Below are 21295 nucleotides of genomic sequence, written 5' to 3'. Positions count from 1 at the left end.
AGGCTATGTAGGCAGTTAATGGCTCATTATTATGATTGATATGGTTTATTAATAAATGTACAATATATTCGACTAATGCTTAAAATGAACGACTACTAGTTGACCAGAAAAATCTTTAGTCGAGGGCAGCCCTATATTTTGTTGATTAGTTTTCTAGTAGTAATACACTAGAAATATACTACCATTCCTAAGTTTTGAAATGAAGTCTATTATGCTCTCCAGGCTGCATTTATTTTTAATAAAAATACAGTAAAAATGGTAAAATATTATTACAATTTAAAAAAAAACTATTTTCTATTTTAATATACTTTCAAATGTAATTTATTTCTGTAATGCAAAGCTGAATTTTGAGCAGCCATTACTCATCTTTGGTGTCACATGATCCTTCATAAATCTGCTACTAATATGCTGATTTGCTGCTCCAGAAACTTTTTTGTGGAAAATGTGATGTGATGCATATTTTCAGGATTTTTTAATGAATAGAAAGTTAAATGTCTTTACTGTCACTTTTGACTTTCAATTTAATGTGTTAAATAAAAGTATTAAATTAATTTCTTGTTAAAAAACCCTTACTGACCCTGAACTTTTGAGTGGTAGTGTAATTAATAATAAACATCATGAAAATGATTTTAATTTAATTTATTTTTCTTATTCCATTGGCAAATAGTTTATTATTATTGCTAAGCACATATCTTACCAAATAGAGGTAGATTTATTTAATTAAAACGTGTTTGCCGGTGGGATAAGAAAAATAAACTCAATTCAATATATTTTCTTTGAAAACACATCTAATTATCCAACACAAGTTTGTTTCTCAGGAAAGTGTTTTTATATATAAATGTTTAAACATTAAAAAAACATTCTTAATATTAAATGAATATGTTTGTTTCATTATTTATAGCATTTAAAAGGAACACTTCTCATCAAATTTATCTAAGATTAAATCATCGGAGCATAGCTATCCATAATAATTGTATAGCTCTATACTGACTGCATAGCAACAAATGTCTCATTAGTTTCTATTTCTGTTTCTCAAAGGGATTTTAGGAGAAACATCTGAGACTGTAGGCATTTAAAAAAAAAAAAAGAAACAACTGAGATCTCTGGTCCTGAGCTCTGAAAGAAGAACCACTGAGCAATACAATGCTCCTCTGGGTCCTGTCCTACAATATCATTATATAAAGCCAAACCCCTCAGCTCCATAAAACAATACTTTTAACGTTTTAGTGTGGATGAAGTTGATGTGTCAGACCTTGCAATGACAAACAAGGACTCAGCTGTGCTCTGCTTTCACATTCATTACAGTAAAATCAGCATTTCAAGGTGAGGCCAGCCATACATAAGAGCGATCTCCTTCTCTTTCAGTATGTGCTGTTTGCACCTATATTTAATGTTTATATATATATATATATATATATATATATATATATATATATATATATATATGTAACCATCTTAAAATTAACCTAATGAAGAGTTAGAACATTTTTTTTGTTTCATCTAATATGTAGGTTATATTTCTAGTAATATGTTTGAGCTGCATTTCATTAATGTCCAGCAGATGGCAGTAGCGGCGCTGCAGAGAGGAAAACGCAAATTTAGTTTCCTTAACGAAAAAAAGAAGTGAAAAAACGAACGATAGTGAGCCGAGCTTTACATAAGAAAAGAAGCACGCAGTTAAATCTAAAACACAAAGGTTTTAGATCCATTTTGCTAGTTTTTCACTTAGAAATCATCTTTTATACAGTATCACAAAGGAAGAGGCATTTTAGTACTGACGAGGATTGGTGGACATTGTTTTGCTTCTCCGGTGAGTTTGCAGAGTGTTCGCTTTGTGTGTTGCTATCATGATACAGGTTTTCAAAATATTGCTTTTGCAAGATACTGTTTTGTTGGTGAAACTATGATCTTTATCTGATTATATTGATGTGTAATTTTCACGTAAAAAAACAACTGGAGAGTAACGTGAGTCACATGAACCTGAGATGTTATTGTGAGCCACGTGTAATCTTGGTTACGATGTAATTAGCTAATCTGAGTTCACTTATGCTGTGACTAAGAGCATGTAACTTGTTCAAATTGTAAACGGCCGTACAATTATGAATATGGGTTTTGAGTAATATTGTTTCCAAGCCTGGTAAAGAAATAAGGAATTATTTTGATATAGTAATTGAATGTTGCCCTGTTATGCAGGTTGTTTTTTTTGTATGCAAGAATTGATACGCCATTGGATTCATCGCCATTGGAGAGACGGAGGCACGGCAAGAGAGTTTGCGAGGAGTTCTACAGGAACTGTTTCATTGGACGTGTCTTCATTTCATCTTACAGCTAAGAGCTGGAAATCTCATCACACTTTAAAAAACACACTACCCGGGTAGAACAATTTTATTTACATTTTTTTGGGGTTATTATTTTTTCAGAGCTCTGATTCAAATATTGAAAGTGTCATTTGATTTTAATTTTTTTGAATTGAAAGGACATTCCAACGTTGGACATTGGTTCTAGACTAAAAAAAAAGACATTGTCTTCTGAGTTACAAGTGATATTGTGTTTCTAACCAAAAACATTGTAACAAAAGGAAAAAAAATTCTTGGTTTATGGGTTATTGTTAAATAAATGCCGGCTATTGTATATATTTTGACTGAAGTGAATTCGTGCTTGGATTCTTTTAATTTATTATTCCTCCTTGGAAAAGTTCCTAGGCACTTCAATATAGTTCATTGTAGTGTAAGGTATGCAGTTGTTTATATATATATATATATATATATATATATATATATATATATACAGTCAAGCACAAAATTATTCATATGGCAAATTCTGACTTTTATTCAACCAGCAAGTTTTTTTTTTTTATTAGAAATGACACAGATGTCTCCTAGAACATAATAAGACAATGTACAAGAGGCATCATTTTGGAAAAAGTTATCTTTTATTTACATTTGAACCAAAAGTGGCATGTCCAAAATTATTTATACCCTTCTCAATAATCAATAGAAAAGCCTTTATTGGCTATTAACCAATCAAACGCTTCCTATAATTGCTGACCAGTATTTTTGGTATTTTTGCCCATTCAGCGATGAGCTCCAGCTCTTTCAGGTATGAGGGTCTCCTTGCCATCACCCTGATCTTTAGCCCCCTCCACAGATTCTCAATTGGATTTAAGTCAGGATTTGCAAAACGTTCATGTTTTTGTCTGCTAACCATTTCTTCACCACTTTTGCTGTGTGTTTTGGGTCGTTGTCGTGCTGAAATATCCACTGGTGCCCAGGGCCAAGTTTCTCTGCAGACTGCCTGATGTTGTTGTTGAAAATTTTGATGTATTGCTCCTTTTTCATGGTGCTGTTTACTGTGATTAGGTTCCCTGGTCCACCGGCTGAAAAACAACCCCAAAACATTAGGTTCCCACCACCATGTTTGACAGTGGGGATGGTGTTCTTAGGGTTGAAGGCTTCTCCTTTTTTACGCCAAATAAAGGCTACATCATTGTGGCCAAACAATTCAAATTTTGTTTCATCTGACCATAAAACAGAAGACCAGAAGTCGTTCTGAGTTGTCCAGATGAGCATTTGCAAAGGCCAAGCGGGCTTTTGTGTGCCTTATCTGGAGAAGTGTTGTCCTCCTTGGTCTGCGTCCGTGGAACCCAGCGGTGTGCAGTGTCTGTTGGACTGTCTGCATTGAGATGTTGCCACCAGCAGAGCCCAGATTCATCAGGATGGCCTTGGTGGTGATCCTTGGATTCTTTCTTACCTCTCTCACTATCCTCCTGGCCAGCACAGGTGTCACTTTTGGCGTCTGACCATGTCCTCTGAGATTTTTCACAGTGCGGAACATCTTGTATTTTTAATAATACTTTGCACTGTAGCCGCTGGAACTTCATAACATTTAGATATGGTCTTATAGCCCTTTCCTGACTTGTGAGCAGCCACAATGCGCAGCCGCAGGTCCTCAGTGAGCTCCTTTGTCTTAGCCATGATTGTCCACAAACCAACAGCAGAGAGCTTTTGTTTTTCACCTGTTGAGTTGATTAAATCAGGGTGAATCAGGGTAATTAGGATGCTTTAGAACAGCTTGGACTATTTGGAATGGTATAGAACTTTGGATTTTCCCATAGACTGTGACGGTTTGCAAAGGGTATGAATAATTTTGGACATGCCACTTTTTGTTCAAATGTAAATAAAAGCTGAGCAATATTTTTTTCCCACAATGATGCCTCTTGTACATGATCTTATTATCTTTTGGGAGAAGCCTGTGTCATTTCCGGGTCAAAAAAAACTTGCTGGTTGAATAAAAGTAACTTTAAGTCAGAATTTGCCAGGGTTATCAAGAGTACCTCAGAACGTAAACGATGCAAACACATGACAAAGTTGTTATTTATGTTTTCTTTGCACACAAAAAGTGTTCTCGTAGCTTCATAACATTACGGTTGAACATGGACTGTTTTTATTTATGTTCTTACTATACATTTCTGGACCCTGAACGAGTCAGTTGTGTTGCTGTCTATGCAGGGTCAGAAAGCTTTTAGATTTTATCAAAAAATATCTTAATTTGTGTTCTGAAGATGAACAAAGGTCTTATAGGTTTGGAACAGCATGAGGGCGAGTAATTAATTAAAGAATTTAATTTTTTTGGTGAACTATCCCTTTAAAAAAACAAAACAAACACAAAATGCATTTCCTCACAGTTCTCATTAATAGTACCGCTGCCAAATGCGCTGTCTTATTACGCCAGAAGTGGTGCATATACTGGCACATTTGAGTGAAATGTGAACCTGTTCTCACTGCGCTCTTTGTCACACAGAAGCAGACTCTCTTTTACATGGCTGGGCCAGAGCGATCATCTCAGAGCTGTGGCTATGTGTGTGTGTGAGGGGACCACAGTGTTCGCTGTCACCTCCCTGGTGAAAGGAAACAGACAAATAAGTTAAAACTTCATGGCCTAGTTCTGTTTCGCTGTGCCTGTGACCCGATTCCAGTGAGCCGGCCAGCGAGCGTGTGTGTTCTGACACTCTGAGAGGTGAGTGCGTAGCGCTCGTAGCTCACAGACGTGTTTTCCCATCCCAGCGCTGCTCTGTTCATGTAAAACGGCTTACTGTCACAGCTCAGGCTGTGCTCATTACTGTATACGTATGTGCGCATCCATTATGATGTGTGTTTTTGTGCTTCATGTGATCTCTGTTCAGTGCATGCAGATCATTTCAGTTTGTTTTGGAAGCGCAGGCACTGCACATACTATATAAAAGCTTGGTGATACAGTTCAAGTCAAAAGTTTACATACACCTTGCAGAATCTGCAAAAATGGTAATTATTTTAGAAAAATGATAGGGATCATACAAAATGCATATTGCTTTTTTTATTTAGGACTGACCTGAATAAAATATTTCACATAAAGGATGTTTACATATAGTCCACAAGAGAAAGTAAAAGTTGAATTTATAAAAATTACCTAGTTTAAAAATTTACATTCACTTGATTCTTAATACTGTGTTGTTACCTGAATGATCCACGGCTGTGTGCTTTTTTTGTGGCAGTTCATGAGTCCCTTGTTTGTCCTGAACAGTGAAACTGCCTGCTGTTCTTCAGAAAAATCCTTCAGGTCCGACAAATTCTTTGGCTTTTCAGCATTTTTGTGTATTTGAACCCTTTCCAACAATGAGTGTATAATTTTGAGATCCATGTAATCACACCGAGGACAACTGAGGGACTCGTATGCAACTATTACAGAAGGATCAAACGCTCACTGATGCTTCAGAAGGAAACATGATGCATTAAAAGCCAGGGGGTGAAAACATTTGAACGGAATAAGGTTGTGTACGTTTTTCTTATTTTGCCTAAATATCTTTTTTTTTTTTTTTTTCATTTAGTACTGCCCTTCTGAAGATACTTGCATTTTCCCCAGAAGACAAAATAAATTAAATTTACTTTGATCTTCAAATTAAAAATGTTTTCACCCCCCGGCTCTTAATGCATTGTGTTTCCTTGTGAGACATCAGTAAGCATTTGAAGCTTCTGCAATAGTTGCATATAAGTCCCTCAGTTGTCCAGTTGTCCCCAGTGTGAAAAGATGGATCTCAAAATCATAGTCATTGTTGGAAAGGGTTTAAATACACAAAATGCTGAAAAACCAAAGAATTTGTGGTACCTGAAGGACAGCGGGCAGTTTAACTGTTCAGGACAAACAAGGGACTCGTGAACAACTATCACTAAACAACAACAACAACAAAAAACAGCTGTGGATTTTTCAGGTAACAACACAGTATTAAGAATCAAGTGTATGTAAACTTTTGAACAGGGTCATTTTTTTTTTTGTAAATTCAACTATTATTTTCTCTTGTGGACTATATGTAAACACCTTTTATGTGAAGTATCTTATTTAGGTCAGTACCAAATAAAAAAATAACATGCATTTTGTAAGATCCTTCTTATTTTGGTAAAATAATAAGATTTTGCATATTATGTATGTAAACTTTTGACTATAAGATACTAAAATACTAGGTTGAAAATGACCAGAATATAAATGTTTTAGTTATATTAGGCTCTAACTATATATGCCCTTGAAAAGCGTAAGAAGAAGCCATCAGGGTTGCAGTGGTCCCAAACGGGGACTGAAACTGTTTAAATTTAAGATTTTAGTCGGTAAAAGCTTGCTCTTGGGTGATTCTTTGCTTTTGAGGCATGTGTGTTTGCATTCTGGCATCCTCTCAATGGTTTTCAGGTCCACAGGGCCTGTGCACATGGATTACTATGATGATTGTGATCCCAGAACCAGGGCAAACATTCTCCTCACACCTCTAGAGGGGACAAGCCAAATGTAATCCAATAAATAACACTGTGAAAATTGAAGCAGTCAGCAACATCTAAAATAAACCACCAAACACAGGTGAGAAAGACCAAAGGCAGCATAAAATTGAATTCCTGCTTGATTGAACGTGAAATGTTTCTTTTTTAGTATAGCATTCGTTGAAGAAGATGAATGCCAGTCGATTTCAAATTTCCTCTCAGTTTTTCATTCAAACTTGTCATTTTCTTCCTCATCACCTACACATTTGTGCGTTTGCATTTACATATGACCTATTTTAGGTTTGATAATGAAAGCAAAGTGAGTGTGTGTGAGCATGTGTGAGCGAAGGTGCTGGTGTGTGAAGTTGTGAATATGTGTAAGCGTGTGTGTGATGCTCTGGCAATGTCTGGTCCTGTTCTGTTGTTAACAAAGAGCATTTAATTAGGAGTCTGTTTATCTCTCTCCTCCACTCTCTCATTCCTCTGTTGTAATGTTGGGAAGGGTGTGAAAACAAGCTAAAAATAAGAGCCCGAAGAAGGAAAGTCACAGAGGCACATTAATTGTGCCGGTTAAAGGCGGCATACAAAATATAGATTTAGAAAAATGGAAGGGAATAGAGGAGGAGAAAAAAAAAAGCATTCTTTAACATCCTTTAACTTTCATTCTACCTGATGGAGAGCCACTAAAGCAAAGAAAGATTTTTTTTTTATATCTCCGAGCCCCTTTCCGACCAACTTTCCTCTTTTGTTGTTCTCCTGCAAGTCTGTGTACTTCTGCTTGACATTTTTGAAAAGGAAACTCAAACACGCTTTCCACAGCCTCAGTTTAACTCACTTCCTCTCTGATGAAGTCAAGGAGTCGGGGAAACAAGGTGAGTTTTAAGAGGTAACTGAGAACGAGACAAGTGTTATCCTCAGGGGTGGCTCTGCTTTTACGCGCAGGAATGTCTCCATTATGGAAGCTTGTTTTCATCTCAGAGTACAAAATTAAAAAGTTAATCATGAGGTAGTTTAAAATTAGAAATAATGTCACGTTGTGAGAAAAAGACACTTTTAGAGATATGAAGTCGCAAGATATTTCAAGTCACAATAATGAGATACAGTCACAACTGGGAGATATATTAGGAGATTTTTTATTTTTTCCTGGTGGAAACAACCTTCCATACTTTTTGACTTTGTGAAGACAGGCAGCAAAAATCTGATTGATTGATTGATTGGTTGATTGATTGATTGATTGATTGATTGATTGATTGATTATCTCGTTAACTGACTAAAAACTAAAACCATTAAAAATATTTTCATTACTTAAACATTAACGGAAATAGAATATTAAAAAAGTAAATATTGTATTTCCAACGCAACATTTCTCATTTCTCAAAAAAAAAGTTAAAAGGTTTATAGAGATTAAATAAATAAACACAATCACATTACTAAAACATTAACTAAAATTAAAATGAAAGATACACAAATTAAAAAAATAATACAAAAAAACTAATTTAAAATACTGACAAACTATAATAGTATATGATACTATGATAATGTTACTAATGTAACACATTTACTTTAACTTAATTAACATAAGCTGAAAAAAATATGAAAAAAAAAAAAAAAACATTTTATTTCAACTAGTCAGTTCTCATTTGTGACCCTGGACCACAAAACCAGTCTTAAGTCGCTGGGGTATATTTGTAGCAATAGCCAAAAATACATTGTATGGGTCAAAATGATAGATTTTTCTTTTATGTCAAAAATCATTAAGTAATTAAGTAAAGATCATGTTACATTAAGATTTTTTGTAAAATTCCTACTGTAAACCTATCAAAACTTAATTTTTGATTAGTAATATGCATTGTTAAGAACTTAATTTGGACAACTTTAAAGGTGATTTTCTCAGTATTTTGATTTTTTTTGCACCCTTATATTCCAGATTTTCAAATAGATGTATCTCAGCCAAATATTGTCCTATCCTAACAAACTATACATCAATAGAAAGTTTATTTATTGAGCTTTCATATGATGTATATATCTCAGTTTTGTAAAATTTAACCTTATGACTGGTTTTGTGGTCCAGGGTCACATTTTTGTTTAAATTGATTAACTAAAATGACAAACAAACAAAAAACATATTAAAAAAAAAACAAAAAAAAACAAGACTAATAAAAAATACAAAACACTACAAAATGACTAAAACTTTAACTGATATTAAAGTGAAAGATATACAAATAAAACCTAATTCAACATATTGACAAACTACAATAATAGTATATTAATGATACCAAATGAACACATTTACTATAACTTAATTATCATTAACTGAAATAAATTATTTTAAAAGTAAAGATTTTGCTTCAACTAGTTGCAAATGTAACATTTCTCATTTTTGTGTTAAAGTTGATTAAAGTATAATAAAAACAAACAAAAAAGTGTGTGTGTGTGTGTGTGTGTGTGTGTGTGTATATATATATATATATATATATATATTAAAAAATAATAATAATAAGACTAAAACTTGAACAGAAATTAAAATGAAATATATACAAATAAAACCTAATTCTAAATATTTACTACCTATAATAATGAAATTAGAGTAACATTGATTTATTGATTTATTATTTTTGGTCTGTTTGGCTCAAATATGTTCAGTTTTTTGTTGTTTAAACAAAAATTCAACAAAAAATAAGATTTCAGCAAATCCTATGAAAATCTGACCTTTTAAAATGCATTTCAGTGTTATTTCAGTATAACTTCAGGGGTTTTGGGTCATTAGTGATGCAACATCACTATAGCATTATGCATAAAGTTAAGAAGAATCTGCAGATGCCAATTCATTTACAATTATCAATATGTACAGAGCTGTGAACAAGTGAGTTTTTTTCTTTCTTCTTTTCTTCCCACTTTCAGCAATAGCAGACAATCTTCTTTGTTTCTTGGCATTGCTTTGGCACCTATAAGAAGATATGGCTGTATGGACAGTAAATCCTAAAGTTTGGATTTATAAATTGGGTGCAGTCTAAACATATTGAGAAATTGCAGCCAAAGAATAACTGTAATTGCTCAGAAGTTGTTTTTTCTTAGAGTTCTCAGTAATGTTTCATGTAACTATCGACTTTCTTTCAGATGTTTTCGGTTAAAATCCTTAAATGATGTAAAAACAGAAACCTCTTTGAATTTCATATTGATTGATTGTAGACTTTGGAATCGTGGCAAATCTAGGCACTGTCTGAGACACTGAAATCTCTTTTAAAACTGTAAAGGAGACATACGAGGTTACTGGAGTCTTTTTCTCAGAAAAAAGCAAGAGTTTCAATTTTATCTTAATTTAATCATTTCTGCCTTGCACAAACAATTGAGTCTATGATGGTCTGTTTCACAATACATGTCTGTCTTAGAGAATAAGAGCGATTGTGAAAAGAGACCTTGTGTGATTTTCTGTCCTGTGGGACATGGCATTGACAGGGCATACTGTGTCTCTGACTGATTCCAGACTGATAGCCGAGCAAATGTGAGAAAGATCTGCTTCAATCCATCTATTTTTGACAGAGAAGTCTGAATTGACTGTCGATGTGGACAAAAAAGTTGAGAAGTGACAGGACTCAAAGTTTCAGTCAGTGAAAGCTTGTCCAGCACTGGTTTCTTTAGTCTAGAGGCTTGTACTTTCTTCATTTCGTGTTTGGTTTTGATTTGTGGCCCGTCGGCTTTGCTCTGCTCAAACAGAGTTGGGAAGTGACGGCGCAGTCATCGCCGAAGACTGCCTGGTACCAAGAAGAATTATTCATAAACAGTCCCACTAATGAGCTCTGTATAAGAGCACAGACTATGATTCAAACAAAATGGTAGCTGGGTGGTTTCAGTGAATGCGAATGATAAACTAACATCGCCACCCCTCAGAGACCCTTCAGAAAGCAATTACAAGAGCTGAGGCTCAGTCAAAACAACCTGCATGTGTCTGTATGTCAAATCATCAATCCGCACTGGGATCATTTAGATGTTTTATAGTATATTCAGAACTGCCAGAAAAGAACAAAAAGCCCTGAAACTCTTTATCTACTGGTTTATAGCCTCTCCAAGTTGTCTATCTGAATCCTAAACAGCTTGTGTTAATCATGGCTTAATTCAGAGTCCATGAAGACATTAGATAACTGCTGCGTCGGTCATTTGCCTTTTAGGGAAATGGAACATTAACATGCTGTCTCTAAGGAGTGAAAACAACAAAAAAATCAAAGCTCGGTGCCTGTAATCTCCATTGCCCTCATTTAGCATTTCACCGAAGACAAAAATTTCTCCCTTGAGGTTAATCAGCAATTACCACAAAGAAAAAATATTGCCTAGTGGGTTTTTTCATAGATGTTCTCATTTAGCATATGCAAAAACAAATGTGTGATATATAGTAAGAGTATAAAATTCATGTGTGCAGCATAGTTCAGATAAATTGATGAGACCCCTATGTCATGCAAGCTCTTGTCTTTCTTCTTCGGATGAAAAGAAATTAGGGTTTTTGAGGAAAACATTCCAGGATTTTCCTCCAAATTGCAGTTTCAATGCAGCTTGAAAGGGCTCTACATGATCCTAGCCAAGGGTTTTATCTAGTGAAACGTTCTGTCATTTAAAAAAAAAAAATCTGCATTGAAACTGCAATTTGGACCTTCAACCCATTGAGTCCCATTGAAGTCCACTATATGGAGACAATCCTGGAATGTTTTTCTCAAAAACCTTAATTTCTTTATGAATGAAGAAAGAAAGACATGAACATCTTGGATGACATGGGGTGAGTAAATTATCAAGAAATTGATACTGGGAAAACTTGAACACCCCTTCCTCAAACACTGTAGCAGATTCCTGTGGATAGCATCATGTTGAGAAGACGCTGTGCTCTGCACTGTGAGGGTAAATCCGTTAGGGTACAGTTAGGATATGCCGAAAACTTCCATCTGATTTTCTCCTCCAACTTCAAAATCATCCTACATCACTGAAACAGTACCGATCCAGTGTTTACAAAGTGAACATGCAAGGAGGGTCAAACACCCTTAACAAAAAAGGTAAAACAGCCATGTAGGATGATTTTAAAGTTGAAGGAAAAAATAAGGAACTGGATGGCACAGAGTTTGCAGAGCAGAGCTAGATGAGACGAGGATTTGTGGTTATAAAGTGTACACACTTTTTTTTTTTTTAAGAAAATGACAGATCGTTTAGCTAGATAAGACTCTTGTTCCTTGGCTGGGATTGTTTAGAGCCCTTTGAAGCTGCATTGAACCTGCATTTTTAACATCTGTTGAGCACCATTTAAGTCCACTATATGGAGAAAAATTCTAGAAAAGTTTTCCTCAAAAAACTTAATTTCTTTGCGACTGAAGAAAGACATGAATATCTTGGATAACATGGGGGTGAGTAAATTATCAAGACATTTTTATTCTGAAATTGGACGAGTCCTTTAAAATTGTTGCTCTCATGTACTCTGTTGCATGCAAAATATGCATTTAGTTGTGTTCGCTCCACGCAGCTTGTAGGTCTCTGGCTAACTGGTTAAAAGCAATATCTGTTCGCTATCTTAAGTTGGCTGATAGCTATAATTGTCAGGAATGGAATTTTGAGAAAACAGGTTTAAAGTGAGACTGGTTTTAGCTTCACTTCACGGGTTTAACAAGAGCTGTCTTTCAAGTCAGGAGCGCTATACTGTATCATTACACAAACAGACTAACATCTGTTTTCTGTTGTTCATCATGGGCATAGTCTCTAAACTTGTATGTTTAGATAGCACGAATAGTGTTCCTTGTAGTTTACATTTGGAAAAGCGACCGCAGCACCTTTTCATATAACAGACTGTCATTGGACTCCTTCTCTTTAGTAACTTCTTAATCCGATCCTATTTATTTATTTATTTTTTTCTGAAAATGTCCCAGCGCGACATCCGACGGGTTTTCCCAGATCGCATCACATAATAATAATAAACATAAATAAGAAAAAATGTAATCTAAAATGAAGCTTAATTGTAAGTTAGAAAATACCGGATTGTCTGGTCTCAGTCTTTTGGATGGTGGACCTCCATCTTCTGGGTGGAGCATGTAGAACAGACGCACTTTGTTGGCATGTTTCTTGCTCTGTTGTGTGAGAGAAAGAGAAAAACAGAGTAATTAACACATAATAGAAATCAAGTGTTCTCACTTTTGATATGAAACAAACTCTTAGCCGTCAAATTTTGTCTTTAAGAAATACAAACAATACAAAACATTTTGTGGCTCTTTAAAGTGTGAAAGATTGCTGTATAGTGCCTCAGTTCAAGTGGCGCTTTACTAGTTATAGCATGAAATAAATATTAATCAACATCAGAAGGTATCTTGTTTTAACAGCAGAAAGACGTCAATACACTATTTTTAAAAATTCAAGTCTCCTGTCTGGTTTGTTTGAAGGACAACAGAGATTCAGCGTTATGATTGGACATATCGCCTGTCAATCAAACTCTGCAAAGGATCAATTCTGCAATACTTAAAAGAATGCACACATTACCAACCATACAGTCTGCACTCTGAAGTGTTATACTGGATATATACTGGATAACCAATAGAAAATGAATTAAAATCATTTTGATGCATGCTTCTGGTTCCTGTTGAAATGACTGAAAGTTCTCAAAACAAACTTTGTGTTTGTGCAGGTCTTTTTTTGTTAAGAGCGTTTGAGGTTGCTTGTTCCCTCCAGCTGTTATTGATTTGTAGTGTCTGTGCAGTTCTGACAATCATCTTACATATAGTATATACAGTACACTCTCTGAGTTTTTTCTTTCTCTGTCAAACTTTGCAGAGCTTGCAAAGCTGCATTGTATTGATATTCTGGTTTAAAAAGCTCCATTCAAACTTTGTAGACAGCATCAGCCATAGCTGTGCTATCAACTTTTAAGTTTTGTACAGTAGATAAAAAGTTTGAAAATTCAATTGACTTCAAAATTACATTACAGAATTTTTATTTTCATTACTTATTTAATGTTGTTTTTTTAATTATTATTATTATTTTATTTGTAAGGCCTTTCATAGATCATTCTATTTTCATCCTGACATATAATTAGGCATATTAGTCTTACTGTACCTCTCATTTTGCCCTGCCTAGAGGACAATTTAAGTTAAAAGTGTCGCATTTAACCCAATTTTCTTGTGCTGATTCTTGTGTGCAGCCGACCGAAAATAAGACGTCTGCTGAGTGTCATGACAACAGTATGCAGGCTGTTATTTACTCCGAACCAACACACCAGCGTTTACTGTTCTGTTGCAGCTTTACAAACATATGAAGGAAACATACAGTCAAACCAAAAATTATTCAGACACCATTTTTTTTTTACTAGTGGGTGCAGGACACTAAAGTTCATTTATGTTAGTGAGGATAGCAAAATAAGGTAAACTGTGACATATTATACCAAAACTTCTTTATACAGTGGACTACCAGTAGAAATATGGGACCAAAAATTACAGTGGTGTGAAAAAGTGTTGGTTTTTTATTTGATTTTTGATTTTTATTTGAACTGATTTTTTATTTTTTTTGAATGTTTGTCACACTTTAATGTTTCAGATCATCAAACAAATTTAAATATTAATCAAAGATAACACAAGTAAACACAACGTGCAGTTTTTAAATGAAGGGTTAAAACATAACTGTGGTTTATCACACCTGAGTTCAGTTTCTCTAGCCACACCCAGGCCTGATTACTGCCACACCTTTTTGCAATTAAGAATCAGGAACAAATGAGAAAGAAAGTAATTGAAATCTATCAGAGGTTGTAAAGCCATTTCTAAAGCTTTGGGACTCCAGCAAACCACAGTGAGAGCCATTATCCACAAATGGCGAAAACATGGAACAGTGGTGAACCTTCCCAGGAGTGGCCAGCCGACCAAAATTACCCCAAGAGCGCAGCAACGACTCATCCGAGAGGCCACAAAAGACCCCACAACAACATCTAAAGAACTGCATGCCTCTTGCCTCAGTTAAGGTCAGTGTTCATTACTCCACCATAAAAAAGAGACTGGGCAAAAATGGCCTGCATGGCAGAGTTCCAACACGAAAACCACTGCTGAGCAAAAAGAACATAAAGGCTCGTCTCAGTTTTGCCAGAACACATCTTGATGATCCCTAAGAATTTTGGGAAAATACTCTGTGGACTGACGAGACAAAAGTTGAACTTTTTGGAAGGTGCATGTCCCATTACATCTGGCGTAAAAGTAACACAGCATTTCAGAAAAAGAACATCATACCAACAGTAAAATATGGTGAGGGTAGTGTGATGGTCTCGGGCTGTTTTGCTGCTTCTGGACCTGGAAGACTTGCTGTGATAAATGGAACCATGAATTCTGCTGTCTACCAAAAAATCCTGAAGGACAATGTCCAGCCATCTGTTCGTGACCTCAAGCTGAAGCGAACTTGGGTTCTGGAGCAAGACAGTGATCCAAAACACACCAGCAAATCCACCTCTGAATGGCTGAAGAAAAACAAAATGAAGACTTTGGAGTGGCCTAGTCAAAGTCCTGACCTGAATCCTATTGAGATGCTGTGGCATGACCTTAAAAAGGTGGTTCATGCTCGAAAACCCTCCAATGTGGCTGAATTACAACAATTCTGCCAAGATGAGTGGGCCAAAATTCCTGCACAGCGTTGTAACAAACTCATTGCAAGTTATCGCAAACGCTTGATTGCAGTTGTTGCTGCAACCAGTTATTAAGTTTAGGGGGCAATCACTTTTTCACACAGGGCCATGTGGGTTTGGATTTTGTTTTCCCTTTATAATAAAAAAACTTGTGTTATCTTTGATTATTATTTAAATTTGTTTGATGATCTGAAACATTAAAGTGTGACAAACATGCAAAAAAATAAAAAATCAGGAAGGGGGCCAACACTTTTTCACACCACTGTATGTATATATATGTCTTCTTATTCATGTCATCTGCATTGAATATTAACTGCTGTCTTCTGTTACTCCACCCAAACACTTTGATTATTTCATAGGGATCTGAGGATACCAAAGAGTTTGGCAGTCAGTTGAACTTTAAAAAATGCATGCGACTACTTAGCTTTCAAAACATTTACAGCCACGCACATATCGAATAATCAAGGTGGGCCAGAAGAGCAAAGCCCCAGTGACCTTCTTAAAAAAAGAGCTTCCAAGATTCAGTACTGTCCAGGTTTTGAACGCTATGTACGTTTAACTATCGGCATCTCGGGTAACAGTTTTCTATCTGCCCTGATCTGACCCTATATTATATATATATATATATATATATATATATATATATATATGAGAGAAAATGTTGGCAGACTGACTTTTTTGCATATCCTTTTTTTAATATAAAACTTAAAGCTGCTCTTCATTTTCAAGTTGGGCTGTGACAAAACGCTCCACTTCACACAGTGTTTATGCAGAGCTGTTTCCTGAGCTCACTGAGGGAGGATATATTTCAAAACAGTGTTTTTAAAATGTAATAGAAAAATGAAAGGCTTGCAGTATGACATTTCAGTTCTGTCAATATAAAATCACAGAACATATTTACACATGCAATTACAGAAATGTGCTCCTGCAAGCAGAAGTGTTTGTATTAACAGAACATGTAAACTAAAGCATGGTTTTATTTCAAAACCTAGTGAGTTGCCTATTCCACACAGTAAACAGCAACATTATTAGATATCTCATTTTGACCAAACTGAAATGATTACATATTTATATAATTATTAATATCATTACAATTTAAACATGATTTATGAATCGTTTTTTTTTTTTTTTTTTTAATCATCATCAGAATGTGCTGCTTCATGTATGTGACCCTGGACCAAAAAGGCATTCATAAAGGTCATTTTTTTAAATTGAGATTTATACATCATGAATAAATTTTTAGGATAGGACAATATTTGACCGAGATACAACTATTTGAAAATCTGGAATCTGAGGGTGCAAAAAATTAAAATATTGAGAAAATCTCCTTTAAAGTTGTCCAAATGAAGTTCTTAGCAATGCATATTACTAATCAAAAATTAAGTTTTGATATATTTGCGGTAGGAAATATCTTTACTTAATATCCTAATGATAAAATACAGCATTTATTTATTTATTTAGTTATTGTAAAAATGTAAAATCTCTTAACTGTTACTACTGATTAATTTAATGTGTTTAATGTATCTATATATTTTTACTAAGTATTTGAGTTTATTTTAAACTTAAAATATTCCAAATTACATATTTTGACTAGTTGATCAATAAAAGATGTTATAACATTGCATTGCAAAACAGAGCAGGCTGATTTTTAGAAGCTGGATTATTTTTAACTCATCACAGTGTTTTAAAAACTCTACATGACACTTACAAATGAGCTAAATTCATGCGGCAGTGCTTTAAATTGGAAGAATTTCATTTTTGGAAACACTATTTCCAAAAGAGTGAACTATTCAACCTCGCTAATTGCTTGTTGCAGGTTTAGTCTAGCACCGTAATCCCTCTCTAATTAAAACTGACCATTTTAACCTGTATTCATGCCCTGTGTTTGTTTTTTTCTCATTAGATTTTTTTCACATTTAGTAACACATGCTAATGGCGAACTCTATTGGAGTCAGTTGTGAGCCAAATCTCCTGTTTGTTTTCAGTGAAAAGATCTGCATAAATGTTCATATAATCACTCACAAACTTCTGTTTCAGCTAGCTGTCTTTGTGGGCTGTATGCGGGAAGTGAGTTTACTAGGTTTTGGAGCACAGCCCCATTTGCATAGATAAGCTATCGAACCTGGACAGATTGTTAATGCTCGGATATCACTGTGGGTTTAAGATGAATAGCTTGAATTTGTAATGTAATGCAATATGTTTGATATTAAAAACTGAAATGTGAGCATCTGTGGGTATTAAACAAGTGATTAATGTAAGTTTAGACTTAGAACAGATGCAGATGAGTTCTGCTTGTTCAGAAAAATACTTTAATGAAAAACGCTGATGTAGAGTCAGACCCCCCATGAGAACTAAAGAGATGATACAAGAGGTCAACAACACCTGTGCTGTTGAAAATGTCTGGCTGTAGCAAGTGTTGTTTTAGTATTATTTATATAATAGAATAGTATGTATTAAATATAACATTATAACAGTAGATTTTATATTTTCAGTTTTCTTTTTCATTTTTTAAGTTTAAAACAAAAAGTGACCATTTAACAAGCATTCTCTATTCTTTTTGTTTTCTTTTTATTTATTATAAAAAAGTCTTTAAAATCACCATTTTTCATCAAATAAACGCAGCCTTGATTAGCAGAAAAGTCTTCTTTAAAAAACATCTTACTGATCCCAAACTTCTGAATGGCAGTTTAAATATAAATGTGAATTTGAGACTTACATTTAATTTTATGTGCTTTTGTCATTTTTATTAGTTTTTTATATTTCTATCGTTATATTTTTATTTCAACAGAATTTTTAGTACTTCAGTTTAAACTTATACATTAGTTGCCTAAATGTGTAATTCATTATTTATTTATTTATAATTTTAAGTTTAAGCTTTATTCAAGCGGCAACTTCCCGCTCTCTCTATTGAAACCAACACGGAAGTAAGTTAAACTCTAATTTGACTGGCTGCTAGTACTGGCTCCAAAAGGGAGTCAATCCCATAGTCTCCTCATGTTAAAATGCCCAACTTTACAGCAGAAAAAAATATTTTTGCATCCTAGAACAAAAGGTGGTTTTGTTCTTTATAGCTAATTTTGCCCTTCATGTCAACTGTGAGGGGGGGGGGGATTTTTTTTATAACTCATCTGTTTAAGTTATATTAAAGTTCTGCTAGGGATGTTCAAAACTAGATGATAAAAATTGAGTAGCCAATGAATGACGTCGCATAATCAGCCTTAAAGGAGAAGTTCACTTCCAGAACAAAAATTTACAGGTAATTTATTCACCCCCTTGTCATCCAAGATGTTCATGTCTTTCTTTCTTCAGTCGTAAAGAAGAAATTGTGTTTTTTGAGAAAAACATTTCAGGATTTCTCTCCATATAGTGGACTTCTATGGTGGCCACGAGTTTCCAAAATGTCTAAAATGTAGTTTAAATGCAGCTTCAAAGGGCTCTAAACAAATTTATTTATACTTTTTAACCTCAAATGCTAGCCTTGTCTTGCTCTGCGTGTACTCTGTGTATATTCCGGTTCAAGACAGTTAGGGTAGGTCAAAAAAAATCCCATCTCATTTTCTCCTCCAACTTCAAAATCATCTTACATCGCTGCAGAAGTACCGACCAAGTGTTTACAAAGTGAATGTGCAAAGAAGATCAAATGCTCTTTACAAAAAAAAAAAAAAGGTTTAACAGCAATGTAGGATGATTTTGAAGTTGGAGGAGAAAATGAGATGGGAGTTTTTCGACTTACCCTAACTGTCTTGAACATGAAATTATTTCCTCAAAAAACATAATTTCTTTACGACTGAAGAAAGAAAGACATGAACATCTTGGACGACAAGAGGGTGAGTAAATTTTGAGTATCTGCAATTTTTTTTATTGAATAGAACTTCTCCTTTAAGGATGCTTTGCTTTAAACCAACCAAGGAATTGGTTTTAAATGATTTTTTGTGGCTATTTGTTTGACATTTTCAGATTGATTAGATTTTAGATTTATTCTAAGAAATATAAAAACTGTCCTTCAAACCTTAAAGGGGTCATCGGATGCCCATTTTTTAGTTGATATGATTCTTTAGGGTCTTAATGAGAAGTCTATAACATACTTTGGTTAACATTCTCAATGGTAGTGTAAAGAACACTCTTTTTACCTTGTCAAAATCAGCCATTTTTAGAGCGAGCTATTCTGTTGCATGTTCCTTTAAATGCTAATGAGCTCTGCTCACCCCGCACCTCTCTGCAGTGGAATGACGAGCCGTAATGTTTACTTTAGCCGCGTTTAGCTACGAAACTTGCTAACTAGCACATTATTAAGAACGGCCATTTGCAAAGATGCAAAAAAAAACCTTATACTCACTTCTGCTGTGGGTGAAGCTGCATCACGAATGATTTGCACGAACATTGATGCATATGTAGATCGGGATCGCCACTTTCCTTTCAAAAACTAAAGTAACGGTAATCCTCTGCATCTTCAGCGGCTCAGATGTCGGGAGTAAATAACGACTGCTATGTTTATTATTACATACATCCAACAACAGAACACCTCAATCGCTCAATCTGAGATATTCTTGTCTTCCCCCGTTTTAGCTTGGTGAGGGCGGGTCTAAGGTAAAACACTCATGTCAATCAACTATCGTGGGAGTGGCCTCTTTAAGGAATGTGTACTAGTTGAACTAAAACATGATTTAATCATTTAGAAACTCTTTCCTCAAATGAACTGCAATAAACCGTTAGTTATTAAAAGCATTTACAGAATGTTATTAGGCTTGTGATGATACACAATTAATTTGTAATGTTATTTAAAAAGTAATAAAAAAAACATTCAGCTCTCTAAAACCAACACACCCTTCTACATCATTGGTGATTGTTTGACATTTGTTTTTGAATTTGTCACAAAAGTAGTGATGCTTAAAGATGAAATTTTCAGGTAGGTTTTAGTGTGCTGACAGTCAGGCAGAATGCTAAATCCCTCTCAGAAAGATATATCCGCTTCAAAGCACCACAGCTAAAATATTAAAGCTCTATATTTTAGATAACTCTCTTATATATAAATAACACAAAGCAGTACTTTCCACAGATATCCCTGCAAATATATCTGCCACTGTATAAACCGCATACATAGCAGATTTCACATTCTTACTGTCCCACAGTAGCTGTGTGAGTGTGATTGAGTTAAAGACTCTGATAGACTTGGAGGAGAGTGAAGGCACAGCTGGGCTCAGGGTGAGTTCAGTGAGATAGAGAGAGAGAGAGGAGAGTCTCTGTTGTCTCTGAAGCCGTCAGACTGGATTACACTGGTCCAGTGAAGAGCTCAGTGCTGAGAGCGGATGAAAGGGGCCATTGATACACTCAAAATGAGCTAAAGACCAGACACTGAGGGAGAGAGAGAGGCAACATTTGGTCTGGGAAAGATTTGATTTGAGGGTTTAAGAGGAGATGGAGCAAATGATACAGCTATTAAAAATACTGAGTTTTGGGGTATTTGAATGATTTGACATTTTTGCAGTGCCAATAGCACAGAGCAGTATGGCAGTACAGTATGTACTGTACATTTTGGCAATAGAAATGTTTCTGAAAGTGGCTGAGATTGTGCTGCGTCGTTCATAACGGCAAACTTTTTTAAGGCCAAGGAACTCTAAATATTATGATCCCCTTGCAATATAATATATACATGTCACCTATATCATTTTATGTATAAAAATTAATACTGTGTGAGAAAATAAATAAGCACCATATTACATCTAATTGGCATTTAAATTGTTATTGTATTCAAATATTATGTAAATAATATTTACCTTGTGTTTAAATTGACAGCATATATTCTTCCTAGCCACTATATAAGTAATGATGTATAGGCTACATGTTTATTTCTTACTGTTAATAATGAGTGTTATTATTATTATCACACACACACACA

At 34.8% G+C, this 21295-nt stretch overlaps 1 protein-coding gene across 1 annotated transcript in view; it reads right to left on the bottom strand.

The window, feature by feature from the left end:
• LOC141326168 (zinc finger matrin-type protein 4) overlaps positions 1–21295 on the bottom strand; it is a 151544-nt gene that overhangs the window by 84407 nt on the left and 45842 nt on the right. Inside the window, exon 3 of the mRNA XM_073834883.1 lies at positions 12782–12874. Within this exon, the coding sequence (XP_073690984.1) occupies positions 12782–12874 (93 nt within the window). The remainder of the gene's footprint in view (positions 1–12781; positions 12875–21295) is intronic.

Source organism: Garra rufa, chromosome 2 (genome assembly GCF_049309525.1).
Source record: "Garra rufa chromosome 2, GarRuf1.0, whole genome shotgun sequence".
Classification (NCBI taxonomy): domain Eukaryota; kingdom Metazoa; phylum Chordata; class Actinopteri; order Cypriniformes; family Cyprinidae; genus Garra; species Garra rufa.
Note: the sequence above shows the minus strand (reverse complement) of the source record. Positions and strands in the feature narration are given on the sequence as shown.